We start from the raw sequence: 16,947 nt of genomic DNA on the forward strand, positions 1-16,947 counted from the left end.
CCCTTTAGATTGTCACTGGGTGGAGCTCCCTGTGCCACACAACACATTCCCCCTGGCGTCTGTTTCACGTGTGGTGGTGTATACATTTCCATGCTACTCTTTCCGTTGGTCCCACCCTCTCCCTCTCCCACTGTGTCCACAAGTCTGTTCTCTGTCTGTGTCTCCCTTGCTGCCCTGCAAATAGGCTCATCAGTGCCATCTTTCTAGAGTCCATATACATGGGTTAATATATGATTTTTTAATCTTTCTGACTTATTTCACTCTGTATAATAGGCTCTCAGTTCATCTACTTCATTAAAATTGACTCAAATGCGTTCCTTTTTATAGCTAATATTGCATTGTATATATGCATACCACTCCTTCTTTATCCATTCATCTGTTGATGGACATCAGGTTGCTTCCTTGTCCTAGCTATTGTAAACAGTGTTTCAGTGAACACTGAGGTACATGTGTCTTTTTCAATTATGGTTTCCTCAGGGTATGTGCCCCATAGTGGGATTGCTGGGTCATATGGTAGTTTTATTCCTAGGTTTTTTTAAGGAATCTCCTCCAATCTACATCCATAGTGGCTGTATCAATTTGCATTCCAACCAACAGTGCAAGAGGGTTCCCTTTTCTCCACACCCTCTCCAGCGTTTATTTGTAGATCTTTTTGATGATGGCCATTCTGGCCGGAACAAAGTGATAACCTCATTGTAGTTCTGATTTGCTTTTCTCTACTAATGAATGATGTTGAGCATCTTTTCAAGTGTTCATTAGCCATCTGTAGGTCTTCTTTGGAGAAATGTCTATTTAGATCATCTGCCCACTTTTTGATTGGGTTGTTTGTTTTTTCTGGTATTGAGCTGCATGAGCTGCTTATATATTTTGGAGACTAATTCTTTGTCAGTTGTTTCATTTGCTATCATTTTCTCCCATTCTGAGGGTAGCCTTTTCACCTTGTTTATAGTTTCTTTTGCTGTGCAAAAGCTTTTAAGTTTGATTAGGTCCCGTTTGTTTATTTTTGTTATAATTTCCATTGCTCTAGGAGGATCTTGCTGTGATTTATGCTCTATATTTTCCTCTAAGAGTCTTATAGTTTTTGGCCTTACATTTAGGTCTTTAATCCATTTTGAGTTTCTCTTTGTGTATGGTGTCAAGAAGTATTCTAATTTCATTCTTTTATACGTAGCTGTCCAGTTTTCCCAGAGAAGGCAATGGCACCCCACTCCAGCACTCTTGCCTGGAAAATCCCATGGACAGAGGAGCCTGGTGGGCTGTAGTCCATGGGGTCGCTAAGAGTCGGACACAGCTGACCGACTTCACTTTCACTTTTTACTTTCATGCATTGGGGAAGGAAATAGCAACCCACTCCAGTGTTCTTGCTTGGAGAATCCCGGGGATGGGGGAGCCTGGTGGGCTGCCGTCTATGGGGTCGCACAGAGTCGGACACTACTGAAGCAACTTAGCAACAGCAGTCCAGTTTTCCCAGCACCACTTATTGAAGAGGCTATCTTTGCCCCATTATACATTCTTGCCTCCTTTGCCAAAGATAAGGTGGTATCCATAGGTGTGTGGGTTTATCCCTGGGCTTTCTGTCTTCTTCCATTGGTCTATATTTCTGTTTTTGTGCCAGTACCATACTGTCTGTATGTTACATACTGATGACTGTAACTTTGTAGTATAGTCTGAATCAGGAAGGTTGATTCCTCCAGCTCCATTCTTCTTTCTCAAGATTGTTTTGGCTGTTCAGGATCTTTTGTGTTTCCATACAAATTGCCAGTTTCATCATATTTTGATCTGGGAGGATTCAATTCAGTTCAGTTCAGTTGCTCAGTCGTGTCCAACTCTTTGTGACCCCATGAATCACAGCACACCAGGCCTCTCTGTCCATCACCAACTCCCAGAGTTCACTCAGACTCAGGTCCATCGAGTCAGTGATGCCATCCAGCCATCTCATCCTCTGTCGTCCCCTTCCCCTCCTGCCCCCAATCCCTCCCAGCATCAGAGTCTTTTCCAATGAGTCAACTCTTCACATGAGGTGCCCAAAGTACTGGAGTTTCAGCTTCAGCATCATTCCTTCCAAAGAAATCCCAGGGCTGATCTCCTTCAGAATGGACTGGTTGGATCTCCTTGCAGTCCAAGGGGCTCTCAAGAGTCTTCTCCAACACCACAGTTCAAAAGCATCAATTCTTCGGCACTCATCTTTCTTCACAGTCCAACTCTCACATCCATACATGACCACAGGAAAAACCATAGCCTTGACTAGATGGACCTTTGTTGGCACAATAATGTCTCTGCTTTTCAATATGCTATCTAGATTGGTCATAACTTTTCTTCCAAGGAGTAAGTGAAGTGAAGTGAAGTTGCTTAGTCGTGTCTGACTCTTTGCGACCCCATGGACTGTAGCCTACCAGGCTCCTCTGTCCATGGGATTTTCCAGGCAATAGTACTGGAGTGGATTGTCATTTCCTTCTCCAGGGGATCTTCCCAACCCAGGGATCGAACCCGGGTCTCCCACATTGTAGAGACGTTTTACCATCTGAGCCACCAGGGAAGTCCAAGGAGTAAAGTGTCTTTTAATTTCATGGCCTCAGTCACCATCTGCAGTGATTTTGGAGCCCCCCAAAAATAAAGTCTGACACTGTTTCCACTGTTTACCCATCGATTTCCCATGAAGTGATAGGACCAGATGCCATGATCTTCGTTTTCTGAATGTTGAGCTTTAAGCCAACTTTTTCACTCTCCTCTTTCACTTTCATCAAGAGGCTTTTTAGTTCCTCTTCACTTTCTGCCATAAGGGTGGTGTCATCTGCATATCTGAGGTTATTGATATTTCTCCCAGCAATCTTGATTCCAGCTTGTGCTTCTTCCAGCCCAGCGTTTCTCATGATGTACTCCAGCAAAGCGCAGCCACTGCTACTTGACTTGGACGAGGGGTATCTCCTCACCACCGCCCCTCCCGACCTTGAACGTGGAATAGCTCCTCTAGGCCCTCCGGCACGCACGCAGCCACCCCTGGGAGGACTGGTAATTCCCATTAGAGAATCGAGATTTATTTGAACTAGAATGATCTTTTACTGTGCCAGCTATGCATACCACTATTTATACACTTTAGTGCTTTCCTATAAAAGGGAGTCTTATATTCTTACAGCTCTGCTGGAAGGATTATGTGTATGCTTTGTGTTGCTTCAGTGTTCAACATCCTGTTTTTAAATTTGGGAACTGTTAAAGATAAATGCAAAGTTTTCGAATCATTTTATTGACAGGCACATCTCCAGGTCTGAGACAGTGCCTCCTCGAGAGTTTAATGAGCTTTGCTACACTTTCATCTTTCCTTTTCTCTTGCTGCTCTCATCAGTTGTCAGAAAAATTTAGAATTTTGCCCTTCGTTATTGATCTGTATTTCATGAATATTTATGTATATTCTGTGTACTTTTCCCCTTTTACTCAATCAAAGTAGCTGAATGACACAAAATTTTAAATTTTAATTGAAATTATTCCATGGCTTCCTTCATGAATGAAGAGCCCTTTTTATGTAGAATAACAATGACGGTATCAAAGGTGAATGTGAAAGTATGTGTTAATCATTCAGTTGTGTCTGACTCTGCAACCCCATGGACTGTGTAGTCCACCAGGCTCCTCTGTCCATGGGATTTCCCAGGCAAGAATACTGGAGTGGGTTGCCATCCCCTTCTCCAGGGGATCTTCCCTACGCAGGGATCAGACCTGGGCCTGCTGCATTGCAGGCAGATTCTTTACCACCAAGCCACCAGGGAAGTCCCTATCTAAGGTGAGATTGTTTTAAATAAAGTTCCTTAATTGTGAACCCAGCTGCACGTCAGGACTTGAGCACAGGAAGCAGCATCTCAGTGTCTTGTGTCCATGAGAGGTCTGGTGGTGGAGGCCACACAGCTGCTGGCAAAGAGCACCCGTGCTGCTGTTCACGTGCTCGCTGGGTACCCAGGCTCAGGCCCTTCTAAGTGCTCAGTTTATGAGGAGACACAGTCCTTGTTTGCGAGGAATCTTATTCAGCAAAAAAACAAACAATAAAAATGTACGTGAGGTCCCAGTACGTGCCAGGGAGAGAGGAAGGAGAGCAGGAAAATGTGTGTGTGTTGGGGGGGAGTAGCTGTGGATGCAGCGGTTCTTTCAGATGAGGGGGTCGGAGACTTGGTTTCATCAGGGGGTGCTGTGAATTTGGGAAGGGGGGAGAGGGACAGGGGAGGCAAGAGGAGCAGGGAGTGTGAGCTTGGAGGAAGAGCTGGCCTCAGATTGTGTTCTTCTGTGATGGGAAGGCGCGAGGCTTGAACGGAGGAGATACAACCTACCGTCCCTCTGTTTAGGAGCATCACAGGCCACCTTCCAGGGAGGCAGACCGTGAGGGCGGAGACTGACCAGTGGGGGAGAAAAAACTGTGTGGTCTGGGCCCAGGTGGGGCTGGCTTGGAGCTGGGCAGTGGAGGGTCCGACGAGGGTAAGATTTGAGAAATATTTTGAAGGTGAACTGACGAGTGTGCTGATGAAATGAATGGGGCAAGAGACGTGCTAAGATTTTTGCCTTGTGGGCACCTGGACGGATGCTCATCTTATGCTCATGGACTCAGAGGAGGCCTGGGGAGACAGAGAGGGTGGATTTTGTGGTCACTCTTTGATTGGTTTTCTTTTGCTGTGGTTTGGTGTAAATGGTGAAGAGTTCTGTTTGGGTGAGTTGGAGAACAGTTGGAGTGTCTCAGAGAAGGGGGAGGAGTCTGCATCTAGGGGAGCACGTGAAGCGTTCAGGTGGAGGTGTCTCAGGTTGGGGAGGAGTCTGCATCTGGGGGAGCACGTGGAGCGTTCAGGTGGAGGTGTCTCAGAGGTGGGGGAGGAGTCTGCATCTAGGGGAGCATGTGGAGCGTTCAGGTGGAGGTGTCTCAGGTTGGGGAGGAGTCCGCGTGTGGGGGAGCACGTGGAGCGTTCAGGTGGAGGTGTCTCAGGTTGGGGAGGAGTCCGCGTGTGGGGGAGCACGTGGAGCGTTCAGGTGGAGGTGTCTCAGAGGTGGGGGAGGAGTCCGCGTCTGGGGGGGCAGGGCTGGAGGCCACACTTGGGAGCAGCTTGTTTAGAGAAGGGCCAAAAGGATGGAGTTGAAGCCCCCAGACAGCCTAGGTCGGAAGCACGAGGAGGGGCCTGTAAGAGAGGAGGGGAGGAAGTGAAGCAGGGCTGGGTGCTCCAGGGAATGGAGCGGAGGGCGGCCCTTCGATGGCTAATGGACAGTGTCTGCTGTCAGCAGGCAGGAAAGACAATCCAGGAGAGAAAGGAATGACCCAGCCAAGAGAAATGGGAGTGACCACAGGACGGGTTCCTTCATGAAGAGCAGGGTGGGCCCCGTTCAGCGCAGATGAGGCTTTCCTTCCCCAGGATCACCTTCGTCACCTGAGGTTACCTGTTCATCTGTTCACTGTGTGGGAGAGCCCGTTATATGCTGACAGTGTCTGCTGAGGCTGCAGCCGCCCGGCCTAATGGGAAGGTCAAGGAAAGACGCTGATGATTCAAGGTTAATATGCACCTGCCTCATCACCCTTCTTCAGAATGATTGATCTAGCCAGCCTCAAAGAAGACCAGGGTCATAAACAGCTTTAAAATGTTGCCAGTCCCATTGTGTAATATAAACCTTACATGGATGAACTATGATTTATTGACTTCAAAACAGAGACAAAAGGACCAACAAAACAAATATAATATTTTACCTCTAGCATATTAACCTGTAATTTGAGAACAATACCTGTGTGCACACATAGATATAGACATATCCAAATATAGAGCTATGAGCAGATAATTGGTTTAGAGAGCAACTGGTGAGAAGAGACTGACTACATGGGGGAAAAAATTCATCCTTACCTTGATTTTCAACATACATTCTGAATTAGTCCAATAAGGTAATCTACTTCAATATGGGTCTTAAGGCTTTTTCTTTATAAGAGCTCATGCCTTCAATGTGGTCAACCAATTATTATAGAAATTCACTCAAATAGAGGTTTTCAGTATGACAACCCACTCTAGTATACTTTCCTGGAGAATCCCATGGACAGAGGAGCCTGGAGGGCTACAGTCCATGGGGTCACAAAGTCAGACATGACTTAGCAACTAAACAAGTAGGAAGAATATTAGCCTGGCCCCCAAAGATGTCCACATCCTCCTCCTCGGAAACCTGTGAATATGTCAGGCTACGTAGGGAAATGCGGGGGAAAGGAGGTTACTGATCAGCTCATCTTGGGGGAACACCCTTGCAGGCCTTTGTGACCACAGAGGCCCTGTGAGCAGGAGAGGAGGCCGAAGAATAAGAGAGGAACCTGCCTGAACCAGGGCAGTGCCCAGAAGCTGGAAGACGTAAGGACCATTCTTCCCTGGACCCTCCAGAGGGAACATGGCCCTGCCCATACCTTGACTCAGCCCCAGTAAGACCCAGCTGGGACTTCTGCCCCACAGAACTGTAAGGGAATGAACTTGGGCTGTTTCAAGCCACTAAGTCTATGCAAGTGCCTACAGCAGCCCACGGAAAAAGAATGCCACGAGTAACCATGCCACGGTCAGTCCAAACAAAAATAACGCTTTCATTGTTTTCTCTCATTTATCACACTGTTTTCCTCCCTGTGTTTATTTTGCAAATACTTTAAAATAGTACACTTGCTTTAAGGAGACCCACTCAGAGAAACGGTGTCAGAAGCAACTTTAAAAGACCTTATGAATTCTTTATTAAAGTTTCAGGTTTATTAAAGTTTCAGATTGCATGGTAGATAACGACTTACCAGATGCCAACTCACTTGACTGGAGTTGGCAGGAGCTTGTGATGCCCTGAGGGGAACAGAAAGGCCAGTTGGTGGCTTTCTGCAAGCGTATCACTAATTACAGCTGCTAGACTTCAACTTCAAGTAGGACACGATATGGAATCTCATGTTGCTCCAGCTCTCCGCAAGTTAATTAAGCCATGATGAGAGTCAAGGTATTACCGCTTCCCTAAGGCACAAAAATACACTACATGTAAAAGAGAAAATAAACAACAGAACGGGCTTGGCACGCCTTCCTCCATGGGGAGGGGCACATGGTCAAAGATTGTTGTTTTTAGTTGCTAAATTGTGTCCAACTCTGTGACCCCATGCAGCGTAGCCCGCCATGGACAGACTCCTCTGTCCATGGGATTCTCCAGGCAAGAATAGTGGAGTAGGTTGCTATTTCCTCCTCCAGGGGATCTTCCTGACCCAGGGATTGAAACCCATGTCTCCTGCCTTGGCAGGCGAATTCTTTACTGCCAAGTCACCAGGGAAGCCCAGTCATAGGAGGAGCTGCTAGCATCCCCCTGGTGCCCATGGGGCTGCTTCCCAACTGTGAGCTCATCCCAGCTCTGCGGTCACCCTGTGAAGCAGGGACGATGGATCTACAAAGACACTGAATGAATGATGAAACTGGGGCTTAGAGATGTAAGATAACCTGCCACGTCCACAGGCTGGAAAGTGCCTGAGCCGGGATTCAAACCGACGAGAAGGGTCTCATCCCAAAGCCTGAGCGCCCCCACTGTCCTCTCTTACATGCTAGAGTACTGGGCAGGAGATTTTGGCAGCCTGGCCCCCTGGCACTAACCATCAGTGCTATACCATGCACAGTGCTTTCATGCTGACTGTGATTCCCGTTCTGAGTCTGTGTGTGGGCAGGGGGCTCAGAGCTGTTTTCACAAACTCCTGGAGGAGGTGTTCTTCTTGCCCCACATGACAGAAGGGCAGCTGGGCTGAGGTGCACAGCCGACTCCAACCCAGGCCTGTATGACATGAAACCTCGCCCCTTAATCACGACATCACTGGGCTGCTTCCGGGGGTCTGGGTACCTCCTGAAGCGAGGCAGGTACTGTTCTCTTGTCCTACAGAATGAGAGGAAGGCCAGGGGGATGCACAGAAGGCCCAGCTAAGCACTGACCCCAGATTATTGTTTTTTATGTTAATTTTTATTTGCTTGGCTGCACTGGGTCTTAGTTGTGGGGTCTTTGATCTTCATTGTAGCAGGCGGGGTCTTTAGTTGCAGCATGTGAACTCAGGGTTGCTGCATATGGGATCTAGCTCCCCATCCAGGGATCAAACCTTTTACAGTGGGCAAGAAATCTTAGCCACTGGACCACCTAGGAAATCCTGAACCCCAGACTCTTTATTTAGGTTTTTTGTTTGCAGTTATGAGTGTTTCAGCTTGGCCCCCGAGACCCCTTTGGGAGTGTCTGTGAGCATTTTGGGGTGTTGGTTGTTCTGAGAATTATGTAATCCAGCCCTAAAACAGCAAGCTGGAGTTAACAGGCTCTTTTTTAGAGAGTCCCAGAATAGGACTGATATTATTTTAGGAGTTAGTGACAACTGCTGGGCCAAGAAAGTTTTATAACTATTCCAGTCTGTTTGGGGTTTTGTTGTTTTTTTTTAATCTTCTTCCACCCAAGACTTGAAAAAGCAGCTTAGCATGTTAGATTTTCTGAGTTTCTTTAATTCAGTATAAAATAGGGTTTTTCTTGCTAATCTGTATCACTGACTCTTAAAAGTGTATGACTGGTCGCATGACATGAAACATGACGTGGCTGCAGAATATTAACTTTGTGGCTCTTCTTTCTGTTGGCTATAGGTGGGTGAATATTAGCTTAGTGAATGAAGGCAAAAATTTGATTTTCCTGACCTGCCCAAGCTGGAGGGGTAAATGTACACTATGCTTTGTATCTGACCTCGGTAAGTCCTAGACCACATCAGCGTCGCATTTCTGACATAAAATTTCTGAGGTCAATTAGAAGGTACTTCCTCAGACTTTCTTCTGTTATGGCTTTTCCGTATTAGGAATTTAAGTCAGTTTGTACATCTGGTTTATATTGGGGGATAATCTTAATTCAGTGCCAGCCTCTTCTTGTTACACAGTTCATCCTACACTCATATCAGACTTCTCATCACTGGAAGGACTGGCTCCTCTTGGCCTCCTGGAGCAGTTTCCCAGGACCTTGGGTGGAACACCCACTCTTGCCCCCCTACCCTTACCAACAGCTCCCTCCAGGGTGGCCGTCCAGCCAGCAGTCTCTACAGCCTGAATGGCCAAGGGAAGGCAAAGTGGGGTCTGTGGCCTGGGTGCTGGTGGGCGGGGTGGGTAGACCTGTGCGCTGACTGTGATTGGTTGTCGATGGGGGTGTGTGGCTATTGTTGTGGTTGTTGATGGGGGAGTGTGGTCATTGGGGTGAGGTGGTTGTTGATGGAGAGCTGTGATTGCTAGTGTGAGGAGGTGGTTGATGGTGGGCTCTAATCACTCACCCAAGAAGTGATCACAGGACCACAATCCTGGGCTCAAGTTCTGGCTCTGTTGTTCAGCAAGTCACTGAATCTCTGATTGTCTCTCTCTTTAAAATTTGCACTTTCCCAAGAGGTGGGTGTTTGGAGCTTAAATGAGCACCGTGTGCATGCTAGTGTCCTCCCCTAGACTAAGCACTCACTTCAACAGTCCCTGCTCCAGACCCAGGAGGAGCACCTTCAAGGAGGGCTGTCGGAGTCACCTGAGGCCTGTGAGATGCTTGGGATGTTCAGCCCCCGCTCCTAGGGGTCCCAGGTGCCCGAGGAGGGTGGAGCCAGGCACAGCGTGTTCTAGGCTCCTTTCCCTGTGATTGTCAACCTGCACTGAAACCTACCATGCCAGCCAGAGCCTAACTTACCAGCTTTTTCACGCAGTTAAGTTGTGCAGAAAATTTATAGATTGCTTTGATTGGTCTTGAGTGATGTGCTGTTCTTGTTAAAATCTCTCTTTAAAACAACTGTAATTTGAGACACAAACCTGGTATCCCAATAAAATACTGTCTGAACCTCATTCCTTTTACTGCTTGGGCCCCTCCCCTCATGACTGAAAAAAGAGAAACAACCTCCATGACCTTCAAAAATCAAACCTGACAGTGAGTTCAGTACCTATGGAGACACCCATGGACTTGAGATTTTCTGAAACTAGATAACAGTATTGCCTAAAGTTTGGAAATGAGCTTTGTATAAACTGTCTCCCTGGATATTGTGTACATCATGCGTAAGGTTTATTAATCATCGCCTCCTTCCCCAAAGGTTTGTTATCTGTGAGTTTGGAAGTTAATTCATGAAGGAGGAGAACATGTATTATTTATAAGTGTCTTTAGCATCTAGCAGCAGAGAGTGTCATGTTATTTAAAAATGGGATTCATTCTTCTGTGGAGTCAGTGCACTAGGTCCCCTCTGTCATCCTGAAGTGTAGCCCCTGTAAATAATGAGAACTCCTCCCTGTCAGAAAAGGAGAGGGTTTCGGTCAAAAGCCTTTCCATTATTCATGTCTTCCTAGTTTTGAGTAAATGTGTAATCATTTAAAGGACTGAATGTTGAATTTTTCTGTTGCAAACATACTGGCCCATCTTCTACCTGAGAAGTTAGGAAATAGCTCATAACTATAGTCATTGTGGAGCTTCCCCGGTGGCTGAGTGGTAAAAATCTGCCTGCCAATGCAGGAGATGCGGGTTCGATGCTTGAGTTGGGAAGATCCCCTGGAACAAGAAATGGCAACCCACTCCAGTATTCTTGCCTGGAGAATCCCGTGGACAGAGGAGCCTGGTGGGCTGTGGTTCATGGGGGTCACAAAGAGTTGGGTATGACTGAAGAACTAAACACTAGCCGTAGTTATTGTAGTCATTCAGATATACTTTTACTATTTGTTACTTTGAGAACTGACTTACTGAGGTATGTAATATACCGAATTCTTTGTTGTTTTAATAAACTTTTGGTTTTGCAGTAATTTTGTGTTACGGTTCACTCTTGGTATTTCTTGACAAATGTGTCATGACATGTGTCCACTGTTACTGTATCGTGCAGAATTGTCAGACTGCTCTAAACATCCCTGTGTTCCACCCAGTCATCCTTCCTTCTGTCTCTGGTCTTTGCAATGTCTCCGTAGTTTTGCCATTTCCGGAATGTTATATACTTGGATTTATTGAAGAAAACATGACACTTCTTAAAGCATGGTTTAGCTGATTTTACTCAGGGAAGTACTTTGAAGGATTTTTGCCATAGTGGGGAGAGACTGGGCTTACATCCACCTACAGGAGGGAAGAGGGGGGGAGTTTGTAGTCCAGGAGTGAGGGGGTGGGGAGCACATGAGAGGAAGCATCAGAGGTGAGAGGGGGTTCTGGCTGCACTGACCTCACAAGATACCTCCTAAGAAGAGGCGTCCCCTCTGTAAGGGTCCAGCAACTCAGCAGGATTCTTGCTAGAATGCAGAGAGTTGATGTCTAGTCTGCGCAGAGAATTCAGAGGAGTCTGACTCAAGTTTGGTCAAGGAGAGAGTTTTTGTGAGAATCACAGTCTGCAGCCTTCTCAGATGGGCTTCTTCCACATAGTCTTATATGTATCTGAAGTTCCTCCACGTCTTTTCATGGCTTGACAGCTCATTTCTTTTTATCACTGAGTAATATTTCACTGGGGCTTTCCTGCTGGCTCAGACTTCCCTGGTGACTCAGACAGTAAAGCGTCTGTCTACAATGCGGGAGACCCGGGTTCGATCCCTGGGTTGGGAAGATCCCCTGGAGAAGGAAGTGACAATCCACTCCAGGACTATTGCCTGGAAAATCCCATGGATAGAGGAGCCTGGTAGGCTACAGTCCATGGGGTCACAAAGAGTTGGACACGACTGAGCGACTTCACTTCACTTCCCTGCTGGCTCAGTTGTAAAGAATCTGTCTGCCAGTGCAGGAGACGCAGGTTCAGTCTTTGGATTGAAAATATCCCCTGGAGAAGGAAATGGCAACCCATTCTGGTATTCTTGTCTGGGAAAATCTCATGGACAGAGTAGCCTAGCAGGTCTCAGTGAGTCAGACACAACTCCGGAACTAAACAACAACAATCAATAATACTCCATTATTTGGATGGACCATAGTTGATTTACCCATCACCTGCTGATGGGCAGCTGGGTGACTCCCAAATCTTGGCAGTTATGAATGAAGGCACTATAAACATCTGTGTTTCAGGTTCCAGGAATGACTTTATATTTATGAAAAAGCTGCAAAGATAGTGCAAAGCATTCCAAATATCCCCCACTCAGTTTTCTAAGTGCTAACATCTTGCCTGACAAGGGACATGTGTTGGAAGTAAGAGTTGGTTAGTGGTAAACTATTGACTCACTTCACTTTGTTGCTGTTGTTATTTAGTCACTCAGTCGTGTCTGACTCTTTGTGACCCTGTGGACTGTAGCCCACCAGGCTTCTCTGTTCATGGAATCTCCCAGGCAAGAATACTGAAGTGGGTTGCCATTTCCTCCTCCAGGGGATCTTCTCGACCCAGGGATCAAACCCATGCCTCGTGTACCGGCAGGCAGATTCTTTACCTCTGAGTCACCAGGGAAGCCCCAGACTTCCCTCGGATTTCTCTAGTTTTCATATTTGAGGATTCAGTCCAGGATACCATTTCAGTTTGAGTATGTCACAGTCATTAAGTATGTTCAGAAAATTCAGCTTATCCTGAGAAAATGGATGTAACGATGTCAGCTATAAGAATCTGGTGTTACTTAACTGACGAACAGAAGATGAGATGGTTGGATGGCATCACTGACTCAATGGACATGAGGTTGAGTAAACTACAGAAGTTGGCGATGAACGGGGGGCCTGGCGTGCTGCAATCCATGGGGTCGTAAAGAGTCAGAGACAACTGAGTGACTGAACTGAACTGAACATATTTAATTATGATACCGTTATTTTATGTAGATTTTGGAAAGCTTTTGTTGTTTTAAGCAAAGCATACAGAGTTCCGACTGCGCAAAATTAAGATTTGCTTGAAAAGGTCAAGCATTTGGTCATTTCTAAACAAAATACTAAAGCTTGTTGAAGGAAGGTCATCTTAAGGTTTTTTCAAGACCCCAGAGACAGCCAGTTGCCGACTTGTTTTTTAAAACCTTTTATTTTGTATTGGAGTATAGCTGCTTAACAATGTTGTGATAGTTTCAGGTGAACAACAAAGGGATTCAGCCATACATATTCATGTGTCCATTCTCCCCTAAACTCCCCTCCCATCCAGGCTGCCACATGATATTGAGCAGAGTTCCCAGTGCTCTACAGTAGGTCCTTGTTGGTTAACCATTTTAAGTATAGCAGTGTGTACATGTCCATCCCACGCTCCCTAACTATCCCTTCCCCCAGCCTTTCCCCTGGCCACCATAAGTTTGTTCTCTAAGTCTCTGAGTCTCATTCTGTTTTGTAAGATTCATCTGTATCATGTCCTTTTAGATTCCACGTATAGGGGATGGCGTACAAGTTCCCCTTCTCTGTCTGACTTGCCTCAGTCAGTATGATGATCTCTGGGTCCATCCATGTTGCTGCAAATGGCATCGCTTCATTCTTTTTGATGGTTGCCAAGCTGTAATAAAAGCTGTCAGGGTGTAGTTTTCCAAGTGGATGCAGCGGTGTTTGGCCAGGGCTCTAATGACTCTCTTCAAATGTTTTGCTGGCAGAAGTACTCCATGAAAGATGACAGAGGAGGTCATCGTCATAGCCAAGTGGGACTACACGGCCCAGCAGGATCAGGAGCTGGACATCAAGAAGAACGAGCGCCTGTGGCTACTGGACGACTCCAAGACGTGGTGGCGGGTGCGCAACGCAGCCAACCGGACAGGCTATGTGCCGTCCAACTACGTGGAGAGGAAAAACAGCCTGAAGAAGGGCTCGCTGGTGAAGAACATCAAGGACACGCTCGGTGAGTGGTGGGCATAGCGGGCCCCTGGGCTGGACCCTAGCCCAGCGCAGAGGGTGGGCACTCTCAGGGCAGGGGGTCGGGGAGGTCGTCATTTTCATTTGTGTTTGAAGAAAAAAAGGCATCCTTCTATTCGTCTTTCTTAAAAGTCTCTGGGCTTTGAGATGCAGTGCAGAAATGCCTGTTTGTCATTTCCTCGAGATGTTCAAGTTCGGAGGCTTCTGTAAGCTGACCCTTCCATGTGTTTTGAACCTCTACTTCCCGCCCTGCACATCTCCTGGCATCAGTGTTCTGGAGGGGCCTGCGATGGGAATTAGCCCCTCCAGGCACGTCCACAGCTCCACCCGGGTCATTCCATCCAGTCTTTTCTCCCACAAAATCCTGTGCATGGGACTTTTGTGAGTAGAGGAGGAGATAGTGAAAAGCACCTGGAACCTGGTGAATTGTTTCCCCCTGTTGAATTGGCAGCATTTCATACCACAGTTGCACACGGTGGCAGCTAAGGTGGGGACTCGGAGGGGGTGGTATGATGCCAAGGCCGCTGGGGTGACTCACAGGGGGCCAGCTGGGCACCTGGCTTTCTTCCCATGCGCCTGTCCCCTTCCCTGGTGTCTGGACATGAGAGAGGCCATCTGCGTCCACTGGAGTTGATGGTATCCAGTCTCGCCTTCGTGTGGGCATCAGGCTTCCTTGCAGTAGTCACGGCTGCAGAGGGAGTCAGAGTTACTTCCTGAAGGTCAGGTCCGTGATGTCTCCTTCCATGAGCACTATACAGTGACCCCTGAGACCACTGGCTGTCAGGGGAGAGTTTGCTCTCGAAATAGGTCAGTGTTATCACCCACGTTACATGTCCTTGAAGTTTTCCTTTTTATTTCTAACCTGGGAATTAGTTTCATTTGAGGGAGGGGAACAGGTAGGGAAACTGAAAGGAAAATTAAGCTCTGAGTGTGATGAGTGTTGCAAAATATTCATCTTTCATTTTCTGCAATCTTGAAGAGTCCACTGACTTTCTTTGAAACCATACGAAGCCTTCACCCACTGGAGAGTAATTTTGTGTCATGGGTTAGGTTATTTCCATGACTCTGAAAGGGAAATGAGACACTGGCCTGCGTGTGGATCACATCAGCTACTGTAGACTCTGCCCGATGGAGAAATTCTGCTTTTCATGAGCAATCTGATTCTTTTCCATGAAAGTGACACCCATTTGTCTTTTTTTCCAAGTTTGTCACTTGAAAGAAACACTGTTGTCCTGTGCATATAACTCTCCATTAACTGTGATCTAGAATTTCGGAAAGTATGACTAGGTAAATACTTTAGGAGTGCCCTGAACTTAGTTTTATTTCTTCTTTTCCTCATCCACTCAAGTCCCTTTTTTTTGGAGATGCTCAACATTGTTGATTTGTTTTGTCTTCTTTCTAATCCTTTTTAAAAAATATATTCTCAAGATTCTAGTAAAGAATGATGTTATTTAGTCACTAAGTCGTGTTTGACTCTTTGTGACCCCATGGACTGTAGCCTGCCAGGTTCCTCTGTCCATGAGATTTTCCAGGCAAGAATACTGGAGTGGGTTGCCTTTTCCTCTTCCAGGGAATCTTCCCGACCCAGGGATCAAACTCGCATCTCCTGCATTTGCAGGTGGATTTTTTACTGCTGAGCCATCGGGGAAGTGCAGTAAAGAATGAAACACCCAGAAATGGGATGGATTGCTGGGGAGTGAAATAAGGTGAAGGTAGCCCTCCAAGTTACCCACAAATCCCCTTGAACAGCTTGTCCTTCCTCCCTTCAGCTTCTAAAACAAGAAGACAGCTGAGCTGTAAAGCACATTTGTGCTCAGGTTCAATTTTTTACGAGCTGTGGTCAGTCTCTGGGACTCCCAGGACTCAGGGGGCATCACTCAGCCAGCTTGTCCACGTGTGGAGTGCCAGGCTTTCTCCCCCGCCCCAACAGATGGCCACCCAGCTCTGCAGGCTCATGTCTCCTTCCATGGAGCCAGCCAGTTCCATTTAGGGAGAACACAGATTGCTAGAAAGCTCTTCCTTAAATAGAATCAACATTCGCTCCTCTGTAACTCTCTCCGCGCAGCTCTCCTTGGCACTTGAGAGCTGTGCTGGGGAACCGTGCTTCTTTTCTGGGGACTGACCACCCTTCTCCACCTTTCCTCCCCCGTCAGGCCTTGGAAATGTTTGCACCAACCGTTATCTACTGTAAAAACACCAACAAAGTTATGTTCTGAACACCCATATCAATCCACAGCAGTTAATATTTATAGTAAGCAGTGGTCCTCAACCTTTTTGGCACCAGGGACTGTTTTCTTGGAAGACAATTTTTCCACAGACTGGAGGGGAGAGGATGATTCCAGGATGATTCAAACACATTACATTTATTGTGCACTTTATTTCTATCATTCTTACATCATCTCCACCTCAGATCATTAGGCGTTAGATACTGGATATGAGGGACCCCTGCTCTAAAGGCTCATGGGGTTCAGTATTCTCATCGCCTGGGAGAAACTCCCCCTTCGTGGTTGGTCTTTCTTGCTTTGATGTGTTTACCCTGCTCACCCAAAGCCTTGCTTTTCGTGGACAAAGAGACCTTGTTGTCTTGGCTTGAGTCCTCCATTGGCCCCTCAAGCAGTGTCACTGAAAAGGGAGGCGCCCGACAAGAGGCACCGTGGTGGAGTGACTTATCTCTCCATCATCAGACCTGACATGGCATCAGTATTGAGAAGGAAGGTGCCAAGACTTTCCCCATCCTCTCCTGCCTCCCACTGGTCTTTGGAGCTAAGCCTTCCAAGGCTTCTGGTTTAAATCGATGTGACCTGTGTGCTGTCGGAATTCCAGTGTGATCCTAGATGGATTACGGAGCCAGTGGATTTTCTCTCCACCGTGTATCAGAAATAGTGAAAACGGGCTCAGAAACCACACCACATGTGTGAACCTTCTAATAGCTACCTATGACATCATCCATGTTTGTGATTCACCTGCTATGGTTAAAGCCAGATTAAGATTTCCCCGGCAGACACCTGGCTTGGGACAAAACAGCACAGACTTCCCAGCAAAGTCCCTGTGTACCACATGCCTGGTGACATCTCTAGTTGCAGACAGCGGTGATCCACAGAGCCTCTCTGGCTTTTTTACATTCCTGCACTGGGTTGAGGTTGGTCGCCAGTTTAATTCAATCACTTCTCATCCTTTGTTGGGCAGAAAGCAGTGCGTGTAGGCATGCTCAGTCATGTCCAGTCTTTG

The 16,947-nt window shown here is 46.9% G+C and overlaps 1 protein-coding gene across 1 annotated transcript in view; it reads left to right on the plus strand.

The window, feature by feature from the left end:
• NCK2 (NCK adaptor protein 2) overlaps window positions 1-16,947 on the plus strand; it is a 118,137-nt gene that overhangs the window by 78,946 nt on the left and 22,244 nt on the right. Inside the window, exon 3 of the mRNA XM_068970828.1 lies at window positions 13,464-13,705. Within this exon, the coding sequence (XP_068826929.1) occupies window positions 13,480-13,705 (226 nt within the window). The 5' untranslated portion in view covers window positions 13,464-13,479. The remainder of the gene's footprint in view (window positions 1-13,463; window positions 13,706-16,947) is intronic.

This window comes from Capricornis sumatraensis, chromosome 1, assembly GCF_032405125.1.
Source record: "Capricornis sumatraensis isolate serow.1 chromosome 1, serow.2, whole genome shotgun sequence".
Classification (NCBI taxonomy): domain Eukaryota; kingdom Metazoa; phylum Chordata; class Mammalia; order Artiodactyla; family Bovidae; genus Capricornis; species Capricornis sumatraensis.